This window comes from Eurytemora carolleeae, unplaced genomic scaffold (genome assembly GCF_000591075.1).
Source record: "Eurytemora carolleeae unplaced genomic scaffold, Eaff_2.0 scaffold40, whole genome shotgun sequence".
NCBI lineage: Eukaryota > Metazoa > Arthropoda > Copepoda > Calanoida > Temoridae > Eurytemora > Eurytemora carolleeae.
In genome coordinates this window covers 687,134-713,251 of record NW_019396035.1, presented here as the reverse complement: position 1 = coordinate 713,251, position 26,118 = coordinate 687,134, and the positions used below count along the sequence as shown (strand labels likewise).

The 26,118-nt window shown below is 32.1% G+C and overlaps 2 protein-coding genes across 4 annotated transcripts in view; one reads left to right on the top strand and one right to left on the bottom strand.

The window, feature by feature from the left end:
* Positions 1 to 26,118, bottom strand: part of LOC111698232 (twitchin) — a 39,663-nt gene that overhangs the window by 11,069 nt on the left and 2,476 nt on the right. For 2 of the 3 annotated variants that reach the window (XM_023468528.1, XM_023468519.1), the window contains exons 4-22: positions 25,633 to 25,746; positions 23,514 to 23,660; positions 22,387 to 22,503; positions 20,745 to 20,922; positions 20,119 to 20,258; positions 19,731 to 19,887; positions 18,406 to 18,545; positions 18,238 to 18,370; positions 15,621 to 15,935; positions 15,248 to 15,309; positions 14,697 to 14,788; positions 13,139 to 13,257; positions 12,674 to 12,779; positions 12,017 to 12,152; positions 11,587 to 11,710; positions 10,874 to 10,998; positions 5,495 to 5,636; positions 4,026 to 4,097; positions 1,921 to 2,141 (exon numbers count right to left, since the gene is read on the bottom strand). In XM_023468528.1, coding sequence (XP_023324296.1) covers positions 1,921 to 2,141; positions 4,026 to 4,097; positions 5,495 to 5,636; positions 10,874 to 10,998; positions 11,587 to 11,710; positions 12,017 to 12,152; positions 12,674 to 12,779; positions 13,139 to 13,257; positions 14,697 to 14,788; positions 15,248 to 15,309; positions 15,621 to 15,935; positions 18,238 to 18,370; positions 18,406 to 18,545; positions 19,731 to 19,887; positions 20,119 to 20,258; positions 20,745 to 20,922; positions 22,387 to 22,503; positions 23,514 to 23,660; positions 25,633 to 25,746 — 2,640 coding nt within the window. The remainder of the gene's footprint in view (positions 1 to 1,920; positions 2,142 to 4,025; positions 4,098 to 5,494; positions 5,637 to 10,873; positions 10,999 to 11,586; positions 11,711 to 12,016; positions 12,153 to 12,673; positions 12,780 to 13,138; positions 13,258 to 14,696; positions 14,789 to 15,247; positions 15,310 to 15,620; positions 15,936 to 18,237; positions 18,371 to 18,405; positions 18,546 to 19,730; positions 19,888 to 20,118; positions 20,259 to 20,744; positions 20,923 to 22,386; positions 22,504 to 23,513; positions 23,661 to 25,632; positions 25,747 to 26,118) is intronic. The other variant, XM_023468535.1, reaches the window with a different exon arrangement.
* Positions 6,250 to 8,574, top strand: LOC111698254 (furin-like protease 2). Its single transcript, XM_023468546.1, has one exon. The coding sequence runs from the start codon at positions 6,451 to 6,453 to the stop codon at positions 8,482 to 8,484; it is 2,034 nt and encodes a 677-aa protein (XP_023324314.1). The 5' UTR covers positions 6,250 to 6,450; the 3' UTR covers positions 8,485 to 8,574.

The window sequence follows — 26,118 nt, the reverse complement described above, 5'->3', positions numbered from 1 at the left end:
TAACGGAAATATACCGTTACTCATTCGTACAGTGCGTCATAAAGGCAGATACGCAGAAATATCTAACGCATCACTGCGTATACTTGTAACAGTTATCATGTATAATGAAGTAACAAAGAAAAAGTACACATTATGGTTTTGCAATTTGAAATGCCAGCGTTAGTCAGATTAATTGACTCAGCATATACTTGAAGATACAGAGTGTCCCACGAAACATGATAAAGATGAAGGAAGTATACTATTGAATATGAATGTATCAATATTGAATATTCAGTAAAATATCGTGATCAAACCTTCTCGTAGACAATATTGTTTGCGTAGTTAAAAAAATTTTGTTTTCTGTTTTTTAATATTACACTTGATCTCCTTTAGTTTGCCATGTTATTTGGGACACACTGTGTCTTTAGTTGCTAGGCTAGTAATGTAAATGGTGTATTATATATTTAAGGAATTCCAGGGCACAACTGTTAGAGATAGGGTTGCAGAGATAAGGGGGGATAGAAGAAAGAGAAGAGAAAACTTCAAATTGTCAAGAAGAGAAGAAAAAAAGATAAGACATAACTATTAAAGTACAGAGTAAAATTGAATACTAGAATGGAGAAATAAATATTAGAATGGAGAATTGAATACTAGAATATAGAATTGAATATTAGAAAAGAAATTTTAATACAAGAATGTAGAATTGAATACTAGAATGAAGAAATAAATATTTGAATGGAGAATTGAATACTAGAATGGAGAATTGAATATTTGAATGGAGAATTGAATTCTAGAATGTAGAATTACATACTAGAATGGAGATTTGAATACTAAAATGTAGAATTGAATAATAGAATGTAGAATTGAATGCTAGAATAGAGAATAAAATACTAGAATGTAGAATTGAATACTAGAATAGAGAATTGAATGCTAGAATGTAAAATTGAATACTAGAATGTAGAATTGAATACTAGAATAGAGAGTTGAATGCTAGAATGTAGAATTGAATACTAGAATAGAGAATTGAATATTAGAATGTAGAATTGAATACTAGAATAGAGAATTGAATGCTAGAATTTAGAATTGAATACTAGAATGTAGAATTGAATACTAGAATAGAGAATTAAATGCTAGAATGTAGAATTGAATACTAGAATGTAGAATTGAATATTAGAATGGAGGAATAAATGCTAGAATGTAGAATTGAATACTAGAATGTAGAATTGAATACTAGAATAGAGAATTAAATACTAGAATGGAGAATTGAATACTAGAATGTAGAATTGAATACTAGAATGTAGAATTAAATACTAGAATGTAAAATTAAATACTAGAATGTAGAATTGAATGCTCGAATGTAGAATTGAATACTAGAATGTAGAATTGAATTCTAGAATGTAGAATTGAATACTAAAATGTAGAATTGAATGCTAGAATGTAGAATTAAATACTAGAATGTAGAATTGAATACTAGAATGTAGAATTGAATGCTAGAATGTAGAATTGAATACTAAAATGCAGAATTGAATGCTATAATGTAGAATTGATTACTAAAATGTAGAATTTAATACTAGAATGTATGTAGAATTGAATACTAGAATGTAGATTTGAATATTAGAATAGAGAAATAAATACTAGAATGAAGAATTGAAAGCTGGAATGTAGAATTGAATATTAGAACAGAGAATTGAATGCTAGAATTTAGAATTGATATGCTAGAATGTAGAATTGAATACTAGAATAGAGAATTAAATACTAGAATAGAGAATTGAATGCTAGAATGTAAAATTGATATGCTAGAATGTAGAATTGAATACTAGAATGTAGAATTGAATGCTAGAATGTAGAATCGAATACTAGAATGTAGAATGGAATGCTAGAATGTAGAAGATGCTTGCATAATCTGAATACTAGATCCGGAAGGTTTAAACTAGTTTTAACCTTTTTAACAGTGAGCACGGTATTCTTCTGACAGTACACACTTCTCTTCGCAAACAGTTCCATCGTTATTCTGTCATCATTCTCTGGATTTATTACTCCATCATGTCTCTCCCAGGTTACTGAAGGAGGAGGTTCACCTCCGAACCATATATCGTATCTGAAGGTTTGCCCTTTCTTGATTTCAATATCATACATTCCAGGATCATGGATAAACGCCTTAACTGAACAGAAATATAACATTTATAGTTTATCTTTAGGACATTTTAGTTATTATATGATATATCTAGAATATATTGTACAGTGCTATATATCTAGAATATAGTGTACAGTGCTGATATATATATATAATATAGTGTACAGTGCGGATATATCTAGAATATATTGTACAGTACTATATATATATATCTAGAATATATTGTACAATGCTGATATATCTAGAATATAGTGTACAGTGCTGATATATATAGAATATAGTGTACAGTGCTATATATCTAGAATATATTGTACAGTACTAATATATCTAGAATATAGTGTACAGTGCTATATATCTAGAATATATTGTACAGGGCTATATATCTAGAATATATTATACAGTGCTGATATATCTAGAATATAGTGTACAGTGCTGATATATCTAGAATATATTGTACAGTGCTGATATATCTAGAATATAGTGTACAGTGCTATATATCTAGAATATATTGTACAGTGGTATATATCTAGAATATATTATACATTGCTGATAAATCTAGAATATAGTGTACAGTGCTGATATATCTAGAATATATTGTACAGTGCTGATATATCTAGAATATATTGTACAGTGCTGATATATATAGAATATATTGTACAGTTCTAATATATCTAAAATATAGTGTACAGTGCTGATATATCTAGAATATAGTGTACAGTGCTGATATATCTAGAATATAGTGTACAGTGCTGATATATCTAGAATATAGTGTACAGTGCTGATATATCTAGAATATAGTGTACAGTGCTGATATATCTAGAAAATAGTGTACAGTGCTGATATATCTAGAATATATTGTACATTGCTATATATATATATCTAATAATATAGTACAGTGCGAATGTATCTAGAATATACTGTACAGTACTATTTTATCTGGAATATATTGTACATTGCTATATATATATCTAATAATATTGTACAGTGCGAATGTATCTAGAATATATTGTACAGTGATGATATATCTAGAATGTATTGTACAGTGCTGATATATCTAGAAAATATTGTACAGTACTGATATATCTAGAATATATTGTACAGTGCTATATATCTAGAATATATTGTACAGTGCTGATATATCTAGAATATATTGTACAGTACTGATATATCTAGAATTCATCTAGAATATATTTAACAGTGCGGATATATCTAGAATATATTGTACAGTACTGATACAGAGTGTCCCACGTTACATTGGATCGTGTGTATCTCAACAGAAAATTTAAAAAGATTTAATCATTTTAAGAGTTACAATTTGCATGCAAAAATAGAAGATGCTATGAGTGTTTTGTGCGTAAACTGGCGTCAGAGCTTGAAGGTAATCCAATATAAAAATCCAACATATCTAGATTGTAAAGCAACATACTTATTAATATTTTACAGTGTGCTATAAACTATTGTTTCAAGTTTAAATAGTAGTTTTATTATTCATTCTTTACTAATCTGTATTATTAATATGTATATATAACTAAATATACAAATATATTTTATATATGCTATATATTGTATATATGTATGCATGGTTTTCAATTCTTGAAACTTGAGTTAAGATTAATGGCCAGGAATTAGATTAAGATGATTTGCACTTTTTATAAACAAGTCATTTCCGCAACAGTATTTAAACTCTTAAAATCTTTGAATAAGTAAATTATAATATTGGCCTGTGCCATAAACAAGGGGCACAAGGATGTTTATGAGAATTATGTAGAAGGAAATCAAATATTGAATTTTTTTACTTTCATCTAAAACTTTTAATTTAAAGTAAATCATACGATCGTAATAAAATTGGACGGTTGGGTGTGCAAGACTATTTACTTTTAGAGATAGTTGCTTTAAAATAGGTTTCACTTACTGTAACGTATCTTAGCAATCATAGAATCTGAGGGTTCCGAGGGTATGGAGTAGTTCCACTGATTCTTAGAACCTGGACCAGATAAACTCAATTTTAATATATTCCGGGTAATCAGAGGGGGGGGGGGTCTGGGAGTCTGTGCTACAATCTCTGATTTTATAATCCCTATATCTTTGCAACGAAATGTCGTAGACCTTTGATATTTCAAACTATTCTGTTCGATTAAATAATATAAGTTTGAAAAATTAAAAGTATTCACCATCAGGTTGCTAAGATATAAGGATTAGAAAATTTGAGTTTGTGGTAAGAACTCAATTCCTTTGTGTATAAATACAGGGATATCCACAAAGGATAGGACTTCAGAGACAACTGTATGAATTTTTCTAGTATTATTTTGAACATCTTTACATTTGTATATATTTTTTTACCAAATCGTTATATCATAAGTTAATAGTCCAAAGTTAAACTACGGAGTTGTAGGTCTTTATGAAAATCTCATCCCTTGTGGGTTTATGGAGTACATAGTGTAGCTTGAAGTAAAAAGAAGGTATAGGAAGAGCCATTGTCAAACTAAGAATTGATCGGATGTTTCTGTAAAGAGAAATTTTTATCAAATATTCAAGCCGAACCCAGACATTCTCTCTGCCTGTGCTGGCCGGTAGGCAGGGACTTATCATGGGGCTGGATAAATCAGGTTTATCTCATTTCATTTCAATCGTGTTTTGGTCTAAAACCCAACAAACTTTGAATCACATATTTTTGTATTGTTTCATTTAAAACGCATCCACCGACGAAGACAAAAAAGTATAAATGAGAAAAAGGGAAAAGTTTATGTTTAAAGAGAATGAAAGCGTAACCCTCCCAGCAAAATTAGCAATGTCCGATTTTCAACGGTACCCTTGAAAACTTAATCTAGTCAAAAATGTGAAAAAGTGTTTATTTCCGCTAATTTGTCCATTGTTTCTTATAGGCAAGATATACACAAGTCACGTTTTCAGAGAACCCACGAATGAAAAAAATGGTTTAAATAGACAAACACAAGCATATCTAATTCATACTTGAAATGGCAAAGTTTTTAGGCGCACCATTATAAATTGGTCACTGCCATTTTTGCATGAAAGGTCACTTATTTACAGTCTTTTTAATTAACCAAAGTGTGGTTAGTCAGTTTACTGGGACGAGGACCAAACTGTTTAAATCTATACTAGAGGAGATAAACCTGATTTCTATTTTATATTCGAGGCCATTGAATACATCTAGTTCTTTTTTGAGATAAATTTGATAAAAATTAAAGTGTTCATTTAATTCTAGATCTTCTTGTACTCTTTTTATCATTTTCTCGAGCACTCCCTTTTATATGAATAAAGTAAAGTGCATAAAATAAAATATTTAATATATATATAGTTAATAAAGTAAGGCTAAATGAAGAAGGATGGAGTTGGTTGGATCAGAATCGAGTCTAAGCTTTCCTATATTTACAGCTTTAATCCTGAACATATATTCATTCCCTTCCACCAGCCCTGGACAGGTTCCATGGACTAATCCTCGTTTCATTTCACACTCTTCAGCAGTTAGAATCCTTCCAACCTGCCACATATCCAAGGATTTCTCCTAAATATAAACATATTTATTAGAAGTTAGAATCCTTCCAACCTACCACATATCCAGGGATTTCTCCTAAATATAAACATATTTATTAGAAGTTAGAATCCTTCCAACCTGCCACATATCCAAGGATTTCTCCTAAATACAGGTTGTTTTTTAAATCTTGTCAATTTTGAAATTTTTAATAACTTTTTCATTTTTTGTGATATTTCCTTTTTTAAAATAGATATGGAAAGCAAATTATTAGAGAATACTGAATTTTTAAAAATCCGTAAAATAAAAATAACGCAATTATTGGCACTAAGTACAGATTTCAGTCTTAGACCTATAAATGAGGAACAAAAGTTGTTTGAATTGTTTATTTAAAATCTTTTTACAATGAGTATTAATAAAGTTTTAAATGAATCTGGGAGGTATGAAGAAATGAAAAAATGTTGACGAAAACGTTACATTTAAAAATTACTGGTTCTTTGAAAATACATTAATCAGTTATGTTGAGAATGTGAACGACCTGTGCTTTCATGGTTCAAACTCAGATATAGGCAGAGTTAGGATCAGGTTCTCCGCTCTTCTATGTATCTTTAAACCGCACTGTTTACGGGGTAAATGTTGATATTAAAACAAATACCAGTTTCCGGGCCACCTCGCCTCATCTTTATGCCTGGTTTCGTCAAGTTTGTTGCCACTTTCAAGTAACCTTGAAGTTGGGTTGAAGCAGGGTTCTCCGGAGATTTTGTGGAGAGCGCGATACAAACCATTCCTGCAGGGTTTTGTGAGTGTCAAGAGTGACGGAAAATGCAGTATTGTAGTTGAGAGCAGGATGGACACGGGAACAGTTCTCCTGTTGGTTTCCAGCCTGGCCAACTGCGTTCAGGCGCGCTCCTATCAAAACGAGTTTGCAGTATTCGTCCCTGCAGGAGAACAAACGGCCAACAAACTAGCTCTCAAGTATGGATTTCACAACATGGGTCAGATTGGTGACCTGGATAACTATTACTTGTTCGAGCACCGCAGCTTGTCTAAGCGGTCGGCGAATCCGAGTACTCATCACCACTTCTTACTTACTGATGATCCTGAAGTCACGTGGTTCGAACAACAGAAAGAACTACGTCGAGTCAAACGGGATTATCAAACAGTGAAGAAGAGAGACTTTGCTGGCGATGCTTCAGATATTTGGGACGAATTATTTGAAGAGTTGAACAGTGAAAAATCTATTTATAATCAATCAAAAATTATAGTTCGACGAAATGGTTTGCAGTTTAGCGACCCTATGTTTTCTAGTCAGTGGTTTATCAACGGAGGAGGGAGAAACGGAGCTGATATGAACGTGAAACCTGCCTGGGATAAAGGATATACAGGGAAGGGAGTAGTTGTCTCTATTCTAGATGACGGAATCCAGCACAACCATCCTGACCTAGCACAGAACTATGACAAGTTCGCCTCCACCGATATTAATGATAGTGATCCTGATCCTATGCCCCAGGATAACGGTGATAATAAGCACGGTACACGATGTGCTGGTGAGGTGGCGGCGGTCGCCAACAATGGCGTGTGTGGGGTTGGGATTGCGTTCAACGCGTCTATTGGCGGAGTACGAATGCTAGACGGAGTTGTGAATGATGCAGTCGAAGCAAGAGCTCTTTCTCTCAACCCTGATCATATAGATATCTACTCTGCGTCCTGGGGACCAGAGGATGATGGGAGGACGGTGGATGGACCTGGTCCTCTCGCTAAACGAGCTTTTCTTAACGGAGTAACACGTGGAAGGAAAGGACGAGGATCTATATTTGTTTGGGCGAGTGGGAACGGAGGAAGACATATTGATGATTGTAACTGTGACGGATATACAAACTCAATATTTACTTTATCTATATCTAGTGCCAGCCAAACTGGTTTCAAGCCCTGGTATCTGGAACAGTGTTCCTCAACCCTTGCAACAACCTTCTCCTCAGGAACTCCAGGTCAAGACGACAGTATTGCAACTGTTGATCAAGATGCTCGACTCCGTCCTCATAAGATCTGTACAGACCAACATACTGGAACCTCTGCCAGTGCTCCGATAGCTGCTGGAGTATGCGCTCTTGCTCTGGAAGCTAATCCTGGTCTTACCTGGAGAGATATGCAACATTTAGTTATAATGACGAGTAGACCAGGTCCGCTACTAGCGGAGTCAGGTTGGATGACGAATGGACGGGGGAGACAATATAATCATAAGTTTGGTTATGGTCTCATGGATGCAGGAGGTATGGTTGATCTTGCTGAGAAGTGGAAAAACGTCCCTCTTCAACATGTTTGCCAATCTCCAGTAATTATCAGTGATCTACCTATACCTGGAGAGGTAGGAAGAAGTGTAAGCTCAACTATAGTATCAGATGGATGTGCTGGAACTTTAAATGTTGTAAATCATCTTGAGCATATTCAATGTAAAATAAGTCTCACATTTGTACCTCGAGGAAGCTTGATGTTGGTTCTAACCTCTCCTTCAGGAACCAGGTCTACCCTACTCTTCCCTAGACCTAGAGATACTCTAGGACAGAGCTTTGATGACTGGCCCTTCCTCTCCGTTCATTTCTGGGGAGAATACTCCGCTGGATCTTGGACCCTAGAGGTGATAAACATGGGAGCAGATAGAAACTTTAACCGTGGTCAAGGTATGCTCCATAAGTGGCAGATGATCTGGTACGGGACGGAGGAGAACCCGGTTCGGATCCCTAGAAATTCTCCGATACCATCCTCTTCCCAGTCTTCCTTCAACCCCAGTATATCTTCCAGCCTGTCTTCAATCTTCCAGCAATCCTTCCAACCCGCCTTTCCCCAATCATTCTTCAGTAACCCTGCTAGACGGAAGAAATAGTGACATAGTGTTTATAATTATACCTCAGTATTCATCCAGTTTATATATATATTATTTACAAAACATATATTAAATTTATAAATACTAGTTTATCTGTGTTTTCATGACTTAACGCTGCCTGATTACATTGGTCCATTAATTTCTTGGTTCTTTGGTTGATAGTTCTCTTGGTTTTATCCGTTCCACATCAAATCTTTTTCCTCCTTGCCTTCATTTATTCCTTATATTTCTTATATTCTTTATACTCCTTGTACTACTGATATTCCTTGTCTGTATTTATTCCAGACATTCCTTATATTCCTTGTATTCCTGATATTCCTGGCCTGTATTTATTCCTTATATTCCTTGTATTCTTTGCATTCCTGATATTTCTTGTATTACTTGTAATCCTGATATTACTTTTATTCCTTGTATTCATTTTCATCCTTATACTCTTCATATTCCTTATATTCCTTGTATTCATTTTATTCCTTATATTCTTCATATTCCTTTTATTCCTTGTACTCATGACATCCTTGTCTCTATTTATTCCTGATATTCTTTATATTCCTAATATTCCTCTTATTCCTTATATTACTTGTACTCCTGATATTCCTTGCCTTCATTTATTCTTGATATTCCTTATATTCCTTGTACTCCTTATATCCTTGTCTCTATTTATTCCTGATATTTCTTATATTTCTCATATTCCTTGTAATCCTTGTATTCCTCATATTCCTTGCCATAATTTAGTCCTTTTTTCCCTCATATTCCTTTTATTCCTTGTATTTGTGATATTCCTTCCCTCCATTAATTCTTTTTATTCCTGATATTCCTTGTATTCCCGATATTCCCTGCCTTCATTTATTTCTTATGTTCCTCATATTTCTTGTATTACTTGTATTATTCCCCTTATTACTACATATAGACTGTATTTTTAGTATTTCTTTTGACTCTTGAATTCCTAATATTCCTTGTCTTTCTAATATTACTTGTATTTCTAATATTCTTTGTATTCTTTAATTGTCTTGTTTTACTGGTGTTTCTTTTATCTTCTTGCATAACTTATTGTAAACCTTTGGTATTTTAATTTTTCACTATTCCGTGGATTTATTAGAATTTATCAAAAAACGATATCAGGGTGCAAAGATATGAATATTAGAATTTATCAAAAAACGATATCAGGGTGCAAAGATATAAATATTAGAATTTATCAAAAAACGATATCAGGGTGCAAAGATATAAATATTAGAATTTATCAAAAAACTATATCAGGGTGCAAAGATATAAATATTATGATTTATCAAAAACGATATCAGGGTGCAAAGATATAAATTTTAGAATTTATCAAAAACGATATCAGGGTGCAAAGATATAAATATTAGAATTTATCAAAAACGATATCAGGGTGCAAAGATATAAATATTAGAATTTTGAGGCAAGTGTTCATTTCCTTTCTCGGATAGTTCTTTTGTTTACATTTTCTTTACATTGTCTTTCCTTTATCTTCCTTTATTTGTTTACTTATCTTCTTCCTTTATTTATTCCTTTATTTTTCCTTTCTTTATTTGTTCCTCAATATCCCCTTTTTCATCCCTTTAAATATCCGTTTATCTAAATATCCCTTTATTCAGCTCTTATCTATCTGTTAGTTCTTATTTCAGCCTCTTAAACATCCTTTATCTTTCTCTCATTGTTGTTTTTTCTTCTCACCAAGTTAAAGAACTCTTCAGTTCCTAATCCTTTTATTCAGAGGATAAATATATATTTCTTGTTTTGAAACAGTTCTATATTTCTACCAGAGGAACTGAGTCTTTGTCACATAATCTAATATTTTAATCACTAAATTTTTGAAACCCAATGTCGTTACAGATCTTGGTTGTCTCAATCCATGATCAAATAATCTAAGCTTTAAATCTAAAAGGTTTTTCAACCATCAGGGTGCAAAGATATATAAATTAGAAAATTTGAGTTTTTGGCAAAGACTCAATTCCTTTTAATGATTAATTTTAAAACAGAAAAAAGCTCAATTTTTACTAAAAAATATATATATGTGTAAATATGAAACACAGCAACAAATTCATATTGAAAAGTGAATGGGGATAAGAACAAATGTGGAAAATAAAAGAGTAGAATTTAATGAATACGGGAGAAATAATTTTTCAAACTATTATTTTAAACTTGGGCCATAAAAACCGATGGTTTGTTTTCTTTAAAACACATCATAAAGAAGTTACTGAATTTGAACTGCTTACCACCGGCTCAAATTAGAATCACCGATTCAAATCCTTCCTTAATCTTTAACTTGTAATCGGTGGTTCAAATTTGAACCGGCAGTAGGTAGTTTAGTGAGGCGCTCAAATTCATTAAATTTGGTCCCCAGAATAATTTCCTACAAAAATACAAATACCTTCATCTCAATAACGTAGTGTGTAATAGGAGCTCCTCCGTCCGACTCCGGAGGTTCCCAGGATAAATCACAATGCTCCGGACCCCAGTCTAGGATATTAGGACGTCCTGGCTGTGTAGGTTCATCTAGTAATAGATAGATTAGAGAGCGAATACACAATCCTTGATTAAATCCAATTCTTCACTTAATCTCATCCTTGACTTAATCCCATCCTTGGTTTTATCTCATCCTTGGCCTAATCTCATCTTTGGATTAATCTCATCCTTGGCTTAATTTCATCCTTGGCTTAATCTCATCCTTGACCTAATCTCATCTTTGGATAAATCCCATCCTTGGCTTAATTTCATCCTTGGCTTAATCTCATCCTTGACTTAATATCATCTTTGGCTTATTTTCATCCCTGGCTTAATCTCATCCTTAACTTAATCCCAATCGTCTTGTCTTTGTCTCTCTTGTAGTATGGAAAAAACGTAATTGAAAATATTCAATTTTTTTTAAATAAGAAAAACTGAATTACTTTTGCCGCTTCGCTAACTCTGGATCTCTTGAAATTACGTGTACAGTTCCTTTAAGAAATGTTGCGAGAATACAGGAATTGGAATAGGAATCAATATCCATTGATAACATGGCAGCGTGTAAAGTCGTGGAATGGAAATTCTAGGAAAATCCTATAAAAATAAATTATTTAAAATTTTTTATACGTCTTCACTTACCCCAAGGATCTTTGATCATAATATCGTCCCCCAGCATCTCACAAGGTTGTGATCGTCCGATCTTGTTGATCGCAATGACTCTAAATCTGTACTTGTGCCTGTTTGCTAGGTTATCGATTCTCTTCTGTAAAAAAAGGAATTGTTTTAATTCGAATATTAGAGGCTTTTAGGAGAACCTGTTCTACAATCTACATATCTTCAAAATAAGTTTCATTGTTAAACGTTAGAATACTCTTTTTGTTAACGTTATTGTATGCAACAAATTTTGTTGTAGGAAATGTTTTGTGCTAGGAAACGTCCTAAAAGAAAAGAAAAAAAAATCGGTTTATAAATATGTGTTGTCGGAAACTAAACTTTATTTTACAGAATGCGAGTTTTTGCGGGGGAAACATGATTTTATTCCTTGTCTCCAGGTATATATTTGGTATACCTGTCTATCTCCAGGTCCTGGTTCAGATACTTGACTCCAGGTATATATTTGGTATACCTGTCTATCTCCAGGTCCTGGTTCAGATACTTGATGCCAATCATTCCCCAGGGTTCTATCCAGAGCTTCTATTATATACCTATAGACAAAAATATGGGTATTGGGTAACTCTGGGAAGTTGACTAGAGAGGAATAGATATCAATTTAAATAGATTTTAAACCATTGCATTAAAAAAATAGACTAATCAGAACTAGATACGTTAAGTTTCTTAATTTTGAATTTAATCCGTTTTGGTCTTATTTTAACAATCTTTTTACTTATGAAGTATATATAGTACTTTTACATTTTTCATTTAAAATACCAACCAAAATGTAGAAAGAGAAATATCGAAAAATTTATATTTAATAAGTGAAATTATGATCGAAAGAACTTGCTGGAACAAGGACCGGGCTGTAAGCTGCTAATGGGAAAAAGTAAAAGAAACTGAAAAACAGAGAAACAGAATTACAATTGATGAACTGGAATCAATTTAAGAATTGATGGTTTGAAGAATATACTAAGGAAAGGATTAAGAATGTAAGGATTAACGGATTACAGAATTTACACATAAAAGCATTAAAGGAGAATTGAAATAAAGGATTAAAAAATTTCAGATTGACCTGGTGATCTCAGTTCCTCCATCATCTACAGGTTCCTTCCAGGCAACCTTGCAGTTGTCATGATATACATCAGATACCTTGCAGAACTGCGGGGGCAGAGGTTTATCTAAGGTATTCAATAGTATAGTAGAGTTTTATCTAGAAATTCAGTAGTATAGGAGAGGTTTATCTAGATATTCAGTAGTATAGTAGAGGTTTATCTAGATATTCAATAGTATAGGAGAGGTTTATCTAGGTATTTAATAGTAGAGGAGAGGTTTATCTAGGTATTTAATAGTAGAGGAGAGGTTTATCTAGATATTCAATAGTAGAGGAGAGGTTTATCTGGTTATACAACAGTATAGGAGATGTTTATCTAGCTATACAATAGTAAAGGAGAGGTTTATCTGATATTCATATATTTATCTAGGATGGTAAAGGATATGTATACTATCAACTATAATATAAAAATATTTCTATATTTACCCATGATATTGACCATTATATCCCGTTCATCCTGCCCCTGAGCGTTCTTTAGTATTACTTTATAAACCCCGCTCTTCTCTCTTCTAGGGTTGATTACTGCTAGATCTATACTGTCTCCTCTGCAATAAATAATATTAATAAAAAAATCTGGTTCTACTAAATGAGCAATGTATCATTTACTCTCAGAAAAATTGGAACCAATGGAAATTCAATTAAATTTTCAGGGATTCAATCATAACAGATTTTTTCAAAGAAATGAGTATTGAAAATTCTGGTCCTTAGGCCATCTTTGAGCGGAAAGATCCTAAGTTAAAAAAATTATTATGTGAAATATCGTGATTATTTAAAATTTTCAGATGCTTATAATTGAATGCCCACTGCCCAGTAAGCCCCGTAAATCAAGACGACTTTTGATAATTCTAAATAAATTCTTATGTTTTTTATGAAACCCCCATGTAGTCTGATAAATAGTTGAAATGTTTGTAATGGATAAATCTTGAAGTAAAGAGTGCCAGGTGTGGAAAGAAAATGTCAAAATGAGACAAGTTTAATTTATTCAAACATTTTCATCAAACTACATTTCCCTGGTCACCTTGAGAGACGCGAAGTCAATCCTATCAAAGGAGGGAAATTAAACAGAAATTTATCAAAACAGAAATATTCCGACTCGGTCCAAATATTCCGAAGGAAAACAGAATAAATCCTAATTATGATTTTGTCAGATTTTAACCTTAACCATTCTACATTCTTAATCAGACCTGTTTTCGACTTGAACAATTAAACATGTTTAAATTTATGCAATTAGTTCATTATTTATTTATTTTAAATGTTATTTTTCACAATGGTGCACTGCAAGCAATTAGGATAATAGTGCATCAGATTGTATTATACTATGCGTAAATATTTTAAATATCTTTTTTCAACAAACTAAGTTATATTTTAACATGGTTTTGAATATACAGGTTACCCTCTTTAATATTACATTTGCGGAATTTTTTTTATTCATATGTTTTGATACCATATTTATGGTTATATTGACGTTTGTTTTTAATCTTTGTGACAGAAACAATCTCAAGAACTGACGGGGGTCAACCCAGACCGAAATATATTTTCAATAAATGTAAAACTAACATTTTTTTTACTCTACAGAGGTTTGGTCCATCACCATCACCGAATTTTGAATATGTTAATGTTTACATCCTCTCCTAGCTTTAAATCCTTTCCGTCCTCTTCATTAACTTACTTATAATAATGTTGACATCCTCTCCTAGCTTTAGATTCTTTCCGTTCTCTTCATTAACTTACTTTAGGTTGATGTTGGCGTCCTGTCCTGAATTAAGTTTCTTTCCGTCCTCCATTAACATACTTTATGTTAACATTGACGTCCTGTCCTAGCTTTATTTCTTTTCAGTTTTTCATCATTTTCTTACTTTATGTTAACGTTTACGTCCTGTCCTAGCTTTAGTTCCTTTCCGTTCTTCATCATTTACTTACTTTATGTTAACGTTTACGTCCTGTCCTAGCTTCAGTTCCTTTCCGTTCTTCATCATTTACTTACTTTATGTTAACGTTTACGTCCTGTCCCAGCTTCAGTTCCTTTCCATCTTTCATCACTATAACCTCAAGCTTAGATTGTAGATGACCAACTATCTAAAAAAAACATGAATGTGACCATCCATTCTAAGATAGCAATGCCCGATTTACAATGGTACCCTTGAAACCTTAATCTGATCAAAAAGGTTGAAGATAACGTTGTTTTTCCGACTCTAGAAGTGTTTATTTCTGTGAATCTCTACAATGCTAATTTGTAAGTAAGAAATTTAAAAGCCAGTATTGCAGAGAACACGCAATTGAAAATAAAGAGTTTAAATAAACAAAAACATGCATATCCAGTATCCAATTCATACTTGATCATATAAAGCTTTTAAGTGTACCGTTGTAAATCGGGCATTTCCGTTTTTGCACGGAGGATCACTTAAATTTTCGCTAATAGTCCCTTTAAATTTGATCTCTAAAATGATTGCTTTCATATCTTTTTACTACAAGGTTTTGACTAATCCCCTCTCCTCCATCAGACCCTAAAATCCTTGTTTTGTTTTCAGGACTAACCTTGTATGGAACTTGCCAGTTGCAATCTTTATATGCTATTCCCGTCACAGGGCCAGTGGTTCCTATAATAATCATTTTTGTAGATCGACTCATGTTTGAAAGATTTGAGAATAGAGTTGATTAATATCTCTGATATTTAGACAAATATGAAAGTTATTCATCAAATATTTAGACAGCCTCGACTTTAAAGTGACGCAACTGCTTTAGCTTTGGTTTTACCTCAACAAGTCACTTTTACTTTCGTTTAGCCCTAGGCATATACATTCTAACATTGCAACAAGCTTTTTTATAGCTTAAGCTTTAAAGGAGTAATTTGCAAAACACTGCTCAATTATTTAGTTTGAGTATCTTGGTTCGCAGTGAATTATCTAACCTATTTCTGGAGCATCTTCTCCCTTTGTAACATCAAAGGTTGCTGAGCTGACAAGAACTTGATCTCCACGGTTAGACGGAGTTCTGCACTCTACCAATCCTAGATCTTCCATCTTTATACTGTGTATTATCAGCTGATGCTTTCCTTCTCCGAGGTTCACATATTCACATCTTGGATCAGACCTACTCACCTTCTCACCCTTCATATAGAACTCTACTGGAGCTCCAGGATCCTTTACTTCAACATTAAACACATATTCTTCCCTTTCAACAACATCAATAAACTGATCCAGACCCTTGGTGAACTCGTTAGCATCTAAAATATTTCTATTATCAGAAGCATCTACAATATTTATATTATTAGAAGCATCTACGATGTTTATATTATTAGAAGCATCTACAATATTTATATTATTAGAAGCATCTACAATATTTATATTATTAGAAGCATCTACAATATTTATATTATTAGAAGCATCTACAATATTTATATTATTAGAAGCATCTACAATTTATCATTAGAAGCATCAATGATGTCAATATTATGATAAGCATTCACAATATCTCGTTAGAGCTGAAAACTAGATTAAATATCTCAGTTTTTCCCAGAATTCAATATTTTTTTGTGATAATTTGAACTCGAAGATCTGTATCTAGATTAGACGGACAAATTACATGGATCCGGATCAAATACATTTCTCATAGATTTAAACATATTACACCGAACAGAACTGTAAATGATTTTTTAATTAAACTATGGAATGATATGGAATTTGAAATAAATAAACACACCGCTGCGGGAATGAAGAACTCCACTTCAAGTTTATTTATTATCATAATTACAGAAGCGGCAACTAGATGTGCATAATTAAAATGGAAATTTTATAAAAGTGGAAATGTAATATAAAAGTGTAAAACTTGTTAAACAATATATAGAGAACAAGAAAAAAATATAAAGGTTTCAAACCAGCAAAGAAATTGAGTATTTGGCACAAATTCCGATTTTGTAATTCCAATGTCAAAGACCTTAGATATTTCAAACTATGAATTCTGTATGATCAAATAATCTAAGTTTGAAATAGTAAAGGTCTACACCATATGAGATAATAGTTTGTGGCAGCGACTCAATTCCTTTGTAAAATTAAATTTAAAAAACAATTTGTAATAAGTTTTTGATTGAAAGATGTCTTTGCAATTTTATGATTTCAAAATTATTACATAAGCTCCGAAAAAAAGTATTTATAACATTTCGTGTCACACCCCACACAACTTGATAAATAAAGGGTTAAGGATCAGATTTGTTACTTTTTAAAAGGTTTTAAAAGAATTTTTTATCGAATAAATATCTTTATTTAAGACATTATATTGTCATATATCGATCAAATTAATTAGAATTAGATCTTAATCTTTGTACAGTAATTGTATGCACAGTGATTAAAGTATAGTAATAATGATTAGTCATTTTCCAAATCCGGTTGAATTACAGGCAGAAAAAATAAATATATATATATCAACACATAGAGATGGAAATAGTTTTTATGAACAACACTTTTGAGAAAGAACGAAAGTTTTTGTAAACGATGATGAACGACTTTGATCGTTCAGAGAAATAAAAAAAACACTTTGTTTTTTACTAAAAAATGATTTAATTGAACGAACAATTCTACAAAATTATCGTTCAGTGAGAATCATTTTTTTAACGATTGAAATAAAAATTAACGAAATGATAAACGAACGATGGAAAAACGAAATGAAAAAAAGGAAGCTCCCACGTCTATCTACACAAAGAGATGACGAAAGATGGGTTTAATCTAATTAGGACTAAGCTATATTTTGATTGGTCATTTACGTCAAATTTAATGTTATTGTAGATTAAAGTCTGACAAGTTTTAAACCCTAGCTCATCTTTCTGTAGAGCTGGGGAGAAGAATAAAATTGTTTTAAAGGAACTGAGTTTTTGCCACAAAATTGGATTTTTAAATCCAAATTTCTTTAAAATCAAATATCGTAGATCGTAGATATTTCAAACTATGAATTTTGGTGGATCAAACAATGTAAGTTTGAAATACGAAAGGTATGCATCATCTGGTTGTTGAGATTTAGGTATCATAAAATTGGCATTTGTGGCAAAAACTCAATTCCTTTCTATATAAATATAAATGCAACTAAATAAACTTGCTTTTCTCACACGTAAATTCCCAACCTCGAACTGATCAAGGATTAATTTGTAAAATTTTCATTTTCAATTTTAATTCTGGTTTCTCTGTAAAAGAGAATATCGGATTTCTGCTACAGAAACAATGGAGGAAAATTTCAGAATAATTCTCCTCTTAGTTTTAGCTAGAAAAACGACGATATCTTCCACGTACACTATTGATCAGATACAGGTGCTAAGTTATCTTTGTAAATCTGACAGGAGGCCTTTCTATAAATGGAGGTCCGTTTAAAATTATGTTTACAGTCCGAGTAATGTTTCGTTTGTCTCAAATGAAAATTGTTGTAATCTAAAACTTTTACGCGTAAAAACCATCTCTTTATCTGGAACCGTTGTAACCCTAGTATTTCACTCTTTAAATAGTTTTGAAATAACGTGAACAGTCCCTTTAGGTAAATCTTACATTTAACTTGAAAGCTGCATGAAGATGAATCTCTGTTTGTTGCACAAGTAATCTCTCCAGCATCTTCAAGATGTGCATCTTTAATCACTAGCTTCCTTTTCTTACCCTCAACCACTATCTCAATTCTTCCGTCCTGATAATAATAATAATAATAAAATAATATAAAACCTGATCCGGAGTAATCTTTTTCCCGTTTCTAAACCACGTGACCTCAGCATCTGTTGCTTCTACGTCGATCTCGAACTCAACTCTGTCGTGTTCGACTGCAGTTTGTCCTTTCAGTTTACTCGTAAATGTATGTGGATATTCTGAAATATTAAATATTCAGTTTACTCGTAAATGTGGATGAATATTCTGAAATATTAAATACTTGAAATTCAAGGCGCTTCGCGCCCTTCTTTCTAGGCTTATAGGGCGCTCGCGCCCATCTTCTATTTAAATTGTGAACATGTTCTTTTTGTTTACATTTCAAAACAAAGAAAAAAAAAATTTGCGGATTTTCAAGAATTCAAATTTTTTTGCAAATTAAAAATCTTTAAAACACAATTTATTTTAATTTTCATCACTCATAAACCTTCCCTGGGGTAACGGGAGATCCCACAAAAAATTTGGGCCCGATCGGTTCAGCCGTTTTGACGTTTATTGGATACAAACAAACAAACAAACAGACAGACAGACAAGCCAAATTTATATATAGATTCAGTTTACTCGTAAATGTATGTGGATATTCTGAAATATTAAATATTCAGTTTACTCGTAAATGTATGTGAATATTCTAAAATATTAAATATTCAGTTTACTCGTAAATGTGTGTGAATATTCTGAAATATTAAATATTCAGTTTATTCGTAAATGTATGTGAATATTCTGAAATATTAAATATTTAGTTTACTCGTAAATGTGTGTGAATATTCTAAAATATTAAATATTCAGTTTACTCGTAAATGTATGTGGATATTCTGAAATATTAAATATTCAGTTTACTCGTAAATGTATGTGGATATTCTGAAATATTAAATATTCAGTTTACTCGTAAAAGTATGTGGATATTCTGAAATATTAAATATTTAGTTTAATCGTAAATGTATGTGGTTATTGTGGATATTCTGAAATATTAAATCTTCAGTTTACAAAATCTTGTCTAAGAAACTTTAGTTATGAATGTATAAAACTGAGCAAATTGCTTCTATCGGTTTATCAGTTTGTTAATATCTAACTTTCACAATGTATCTACGGGTAAAATGCAGATTTATGTTGCTTTGTCTATAGTCTAATCTTTAAAAAGAGGTTTAACATGTTTAATAAGATGTGGCAAAATGACTAATTTAAATAGGTGCTTAAAACGTGCGATCATGATGCCTTTTATTTGCCATAGAACAAACTCATAGATGCAACAAGATGGAGTNATTAAAACCACTGATAAGTTTTGTCCTTCCATAATTTTCGTTTTTTTTAAATATAATTTTCTTTTTATAATATATAGAAGTAGATACCTTCGACTTGTAGCCAGCAATCTGTCTGATCCTTCTCTCCGTTCTTTACAAACTCCATGATCTCACAACTATAGGTTCCTGTATCATCCATCTCACAGGTTCGGAATACAAGGCTTAACTTCTCTCCTTTATCCTGCCTCTCTATCCTGTTGTCAAACTAAAAATAATAATATTTGAAAAATATGATTTCTAGAAAACAAAACAAACTATTGACAACTCGAATTAAGGGACAATAGTTTTTTTGTTTAGTTTTTCCATTTTATTTTTAGATTGAAAATATTGCAAAATGTAATAAAAGCAAAATTTAAGAATACAGTTTTGAAATGATGGAAGCTTTATTGAAAGTTTTTAAGAAAAAACAAATAAAAACGAGAAAAGCTTCATTTACCGTCATAGGACTTCCATTCTTGAGCCATCTAGTTCTAGCTCCAGGTGTATTCAGATGACAGGTGAGCTTGAGAGAACGAGCAGTTAAACCTTTCTCCTGATCCTTCAAGAACTTCTTGAAACAGTACTCAGGGTCCGCAGCTGCAGCAAATATATAATTATGCACGCGAGACTTTTATCATGTCCGGTCACAGATTTATTTGTTTAAAAGTGCCTAGCATCGAAAACAATGTAATATTCTTAGGCAGAAAATTTATCATTTATAAAATATGGATAATAATAGACAAATTAATAGGTTATAGGAAAAAATTCGATCTTTGATTTTAGTCTAATTTTAGATGACCCTTGGATAAATGAGAAGCAAATTCCGACAGTTTACTTAAAAGTTTCATCCTTGAAACGATGGATAAAACTTTTCATTTCGGCCATTTGCTTGCTCATGTAGGTTTTGTAAATTAATTACTTAATTTCTTGGAAAAAATCAGATTGTAATTTTCAGATAGAAAACTAAAATATTTCATCATTATTTCATATTTTTTTTATATAAATGACACTTAACGACTTATTCTCTTATCCTACAGTCTTATTTGAAAAATTGACAAAGATGAACATTAAAGATTTCATCACCTTTAACTGCAAGATATCCTGATGCCTTCATATCTAGTTCCTTGACAACTATCTGATAGGTTCCCTCCTCTACTGGAGTAGGATTCCTGATCACCAGGGTATAGGTGTCCTCCTTGAAACTCCAGTCATACTTCTCACCTTTAAACAGTTCCAATCCGTACTCACTGCTCCGAATATCCTAGAAATAATAAATATCTAATCTTGTTTACAGTCCACCCCCCCTAATTTCATACCCTGGAGAATGTGCGTTTAACCCGCAAACTATTTTAGAAAAGTGGCGCAAATGAACTGAGTTTTTGTGACAAGCTCGAACTGTCTAATCTCTATATCTTTACAATCTGATTATGTAAACCTTTGATATAATTCAAACTTAGATTATTTGATCTAAAAGAATTCATAGTTTGAAATATCAAAGGTCTACGACATTGGGTAGCAAAGATATAGAGATTAGAAAAGTAGAGTTTGTGACAAAAACTCAATTCCTTTTAAAATATTAGGAAACTATTTTTTGACCTTAATTGAGTCATATCCTCATTTCTCTTGTGAAGGAAAGAAGACGCAGAGAAGTATATTACATGTATCCTTGCATAATCCATGATGTTCACATTTTTTGATAATGTTTGAATATCTATTGACAAGGTTTAAAAAATATAGTGACAAGAATTCTGTTGTAAAAAGAAATTTTTTAAGCCAGCTTCAAACTTCACCAAAAACTTTGAATTTTCTAAAATTCAAAAATCTTCAATATTCCTTTAATCAAAAGTAGACATAGCTTAATTATCAATAACAGATAGAACACTAAAGATGTCGGCTTTTTTATAATTTAGGGGTTTTTCGTTCACAATAACCCTGAGACAGAAGCCCAAAGGAGTTTCGCGCAGGTAGCGCATGCTCTATCTTTGACTTGTAATTCAACGCTGCCTGCGCAGAATTCCTTTGGGCTTCTGCCTCAGGGCTATTGTGAACGAAAAAACCCTAAATTTTGAAAAGACGACATCTAGTGTCCCGTCTGTAATTGTTAAATAATCAATGGTCGTAGGTATTAAGAACGTTTCTTTAAAAGTGTTGAAAATGAATTAAACGCCCAGATTTCATCTCTTGAAAAATATTTGATTAATTTTGTAAGAAAATATTTGAAATTGTAAACTTTGCAGCGACCCAGGAGATCAAGGATATTTTCATATCTAAAAATTATGTTTAACAAGCGTAAAATCCTTGGATTCGAGAAATTTCGAATTTTTTCTTCGAAATTCTGATTTCAAGGTAAATTAGTTTCCCACATTTTTTTTAACTATGTCACGAATTTTAGTGATGTTAAGCGATATGAATAATATAATTTTTTCCCTCAATCCTCGCTAGGCTCTTCAAGGGGCTGTTGACGAAATTTCAAGTGGATCTCTCTCTACTTAAAAGAGAGGCATGTCAAATTCAAAACGGTAACTTTTCAACCTTCGTCTGAGCAAAAATATAGTATTTCCAACTGTGACATATTTCTAAAGGTGACATGCAGATTTATGGCAACAGAATCAAGTGAAGAATATTTATATAATAGTAGCTTTTTACTTGAAATTAGGTCAGCAATCTTATTAAATATTTTAGAGCAGAATTTGAAAAATAATAATATTTTTCTAAAAGATTTTACCTTAAATGTAGTTGCATTCCTTATATACCATTTCCCCTTCTTCTCCTTCTCTGAGAGCCGAGCTTTTATAATTACTTCCTCACACTTCCCTTGCTGCACTTCCTGATCTACAGGGCTCTAGGACAACAAGGATTTAATTATTCTCACTTCCTAACCTCCTCACACTTTCCCTGCTGCACTTCCTGGTCTATAAAACTCTAGGACAACAAAGATTTAATTAAATTCTCAATTCCTAACTTTCTCACACTTTCCCTTTTGCACTTAACCTGGTCTATAAAGCTCTGGGTCAACAAGGATTTAATTATTCTCACTTCCTAACTTCCTCACACTTTCCCTGTTGTACTTCCTGGTCTAAAGGGCTCTAGGATTTAACTATTCTCACTTCCTTACTTTCTTACACTTTCTGCTGCACTTCCTGGTTTACTGGGCTCTAGGATTTAATTATTCTCACTTCCTTACTTTCTTACACTTCCCCTGCTGCACTTCCTGGTCTACAGGGCTCTAGGATTTAATTATTCTCACTTCCTTACTTTCTTACACTTTCCCTGCTGCACTTCCTGGTCTACAGGGCTCTAGGATTTAATTATTCTCACTTCCTTACTTTCTTACACTTTTCCTGTTGCACTTTCTGGTCTATAGGGCTCTAGGATTTAATTATTCTCACTTCCTTACTTTCTTACACTTTCCCTGCTGCACTTCCTGGTCTACAGGGCTCTAGGTCAACAAGGATTTAATTATTCTCACTTCCTAACTTCCTCACACTTTCCCTGCTGCACTTCCTAGTCTACAGGGCTCTAGGACAACAAGAATTTAATTTAGTTATTCTCACTCACTTTCTTCCTTTCTTTCTTTCTTTCTTTATTTTTTATTTTTTAATATCTTTCTTTCTTTTTTGACTTTCTTTCTTCCTTATTTCTTTTTTCTTTCTTTCTTTTTTTTCTTCTCTTTCTTTTCTTTTTTTCTTTCTTTCTTTCTTTGATTCTTTCTTTCTTTCTATTTTTCTTTTTATCTTTCTTTATATTTTCCACTATTTGTTCTTTTTTCATTTTCTTTCTTTATTTATTCTTGCTTATTATCTATTTAAAATTATTACATATTCCTTGTCTCTATTTTACAAGAATAATTACCTCGATCCATTCTATTTTCTTGACGACGACTTTTTTCTGTTTAACTTTTCTCTTCATGAGCATAGCTCTAAAATCCATCCCTCCCTCCACTGTGACATAGAACTTGAAATCAAACTCAGTACTTCCATGCTCATTCTTCACCACAACCTAAACAGAAAACATGCACTGTAAAATATACTAGCTTGGGAACCCAGCTTATACCCACTCAACTTAGACATTTTAAACCAATGGTGCTACCAATCAAAATCGTAGGCAATCGGCGGTCAATGGTATCTTCAGTTATGATCGGACATCCAAACAGAGATATTGTAGGTATGTACATATATCTACACAAATATACTCTGAGCTGAAAACTTTAGAATTGGATATCTTTAAAGGGAGTGACCGGCTCTGTAAGGTAGTTGAACTGAGTATGGAGTGTCGTGGAAAACTTCTTTCGGATTCATTTGAGACATATTACACTTTTTAAAGATCTGTAAATCCTGAGTTTGAGCGCAAATTCGACATTCAAAACTACTTTGGGGGTGGATACGTTTTCAGAATTAGTTTTTTTTAAATTATTAAATAACGACGGCGAAAAATAAAGTAAAATTTATACAGTAATCTAATTTGATGGTTAGGAACATATTTCGTTTTCATCATTATATTGAATTTTTTATTTTCTTTGAATTTATTCGCAGATTTCTTCAAATTTTTCAAATGTCGTCTTTCCAATAATATTCCAGAAAATCTGCAGAAAATCTTTGTGAATAATGAGAAACCAGAAAAATGAGAAAATAGAAACTAATTATTGAACAAGATTACTTATTTTCGATGATAAGATTAATTTTTATTTTCTCAACCTGTTCCTAAAGTAGGAGTTTTGAACGTCGAATTTGCGCTGAAACTCAGGATTTACAGATCTTTAAAAAGTTCTAAATATCTCAAATGAATCCGATAGTAGTTTTTCACAACACTCAGTTCAACTACCTTACAGAGCCGGTCACTCCCTTTAATCCCGATCGCTTAATCTGAACATCCAATGTGAATAATTTAAATTTCCTTCTCAACCCATTATTTTTCTTTCGTTTTTCTTGCACTACCAGTTTCCGACCAATGAAAGTTCACTCATTAAATGCCGCGCAAAATTTAAAATTGGCTATTTTGGTTTCTCCAAACTCCACCCGATTGGTTGAATTTTAAACACTTTTGTTGTAACAAACTACAAATTAAATAAATCTTGAAATTAAAAGAAAGAGAAGAATAAACATTGATCTCGATATCCATAAATCTAAAGTTTTCCGCTCTTACATATAAACTTGATCATAAACTGTATAAATATACATAACATAACAATGTATCTATATATAATTAAACATAAACATACAATTCATATATTACTGGCATAGACTGTATATTTATAAACCTGAACATACATACGGTGTTGTTCTTACTGTAACATCTTAAATGAAATATGTATAGGTGGGTTTATGAATGTATGAAAGTGTGTGTATGTACTATAATGTATGTACTGAATAGATTGTATGTACAGGTGTATGTATGTATGGTTTTATGTATGTTTTAAATGGTGTCTATGTACTTTAATGTATGTATCCGTATAGAATATATTGTATGTACAGGTGTATGTATGTATCGGTTTATGTATGTATGAAAGGGTGTGTATGTACTATAATGTATACATAGAATATATTATATGTATAGGTGTATGTATGTATGGGTTTATGTATGTATGAAAGTGTGTGCATGCACTATAATGTATGTATTGAATATATTGTATGTAGTGATGTATGTATGTATGGGTTTATGTATGTATAGGTGTATGTATGTACTATAATGTATGTATGTATGGGTTTATGTATGTACTATAATGTATGTATGTATGTATAGAATATATTGTATGTATGGGTTTATGTATGTATGAAAGGGTGTGTATGTACTGTAATGTATGTATGTATAGAATATATTGTATGGAACCAAATAGGTTGATATTAAATAAACGAGAATAATCTATTTATATAGAACTTATCATAACGTCAACGTGAAGTGTAATATGTTAAAATATTTTCAAAAATGAAAAGAATTCAAATATTCAACATTGTTTAGAAATAGAAAATCCAACCTTGTAATCTCCTTCATCCTCTGATCTGGCCTCGAAACAACCAAGTGTGATTGTATTGTCCTCTCCACAAGTCCAGAATTTATATCTACTCTCAACAGATAGATCCTTGAATCCCTGCAAATATTAAAAAGATTAATAACAGCATCTAAAGTTGAGAATCTTATCCAGACCTGGAGTAAAATATGTTTCCTGTTCTAAACCTCTGAAACCTACCGGAGTAGAATACTTTTCCTATCTTTAACTTTTTATCTTTGAAACCTACGAGAGTAAAATATGTTTCCTTCCCTGAACTTTCCTATCTTTGGAACCTAACGGAGTAAAATACATTTCCTATCTTTAACTTTCTTATCTTTGGAACCCAACGGAGTAAAATAGGTTTCCTATATTGAACTTTCCTATCTTTGGAACCTACCAGAGTAAAATAAGTTTCCTATCTTGAACTTTTCTATCTCCTACGCATAAACAGAGTAATCTGGTTTCCGAACG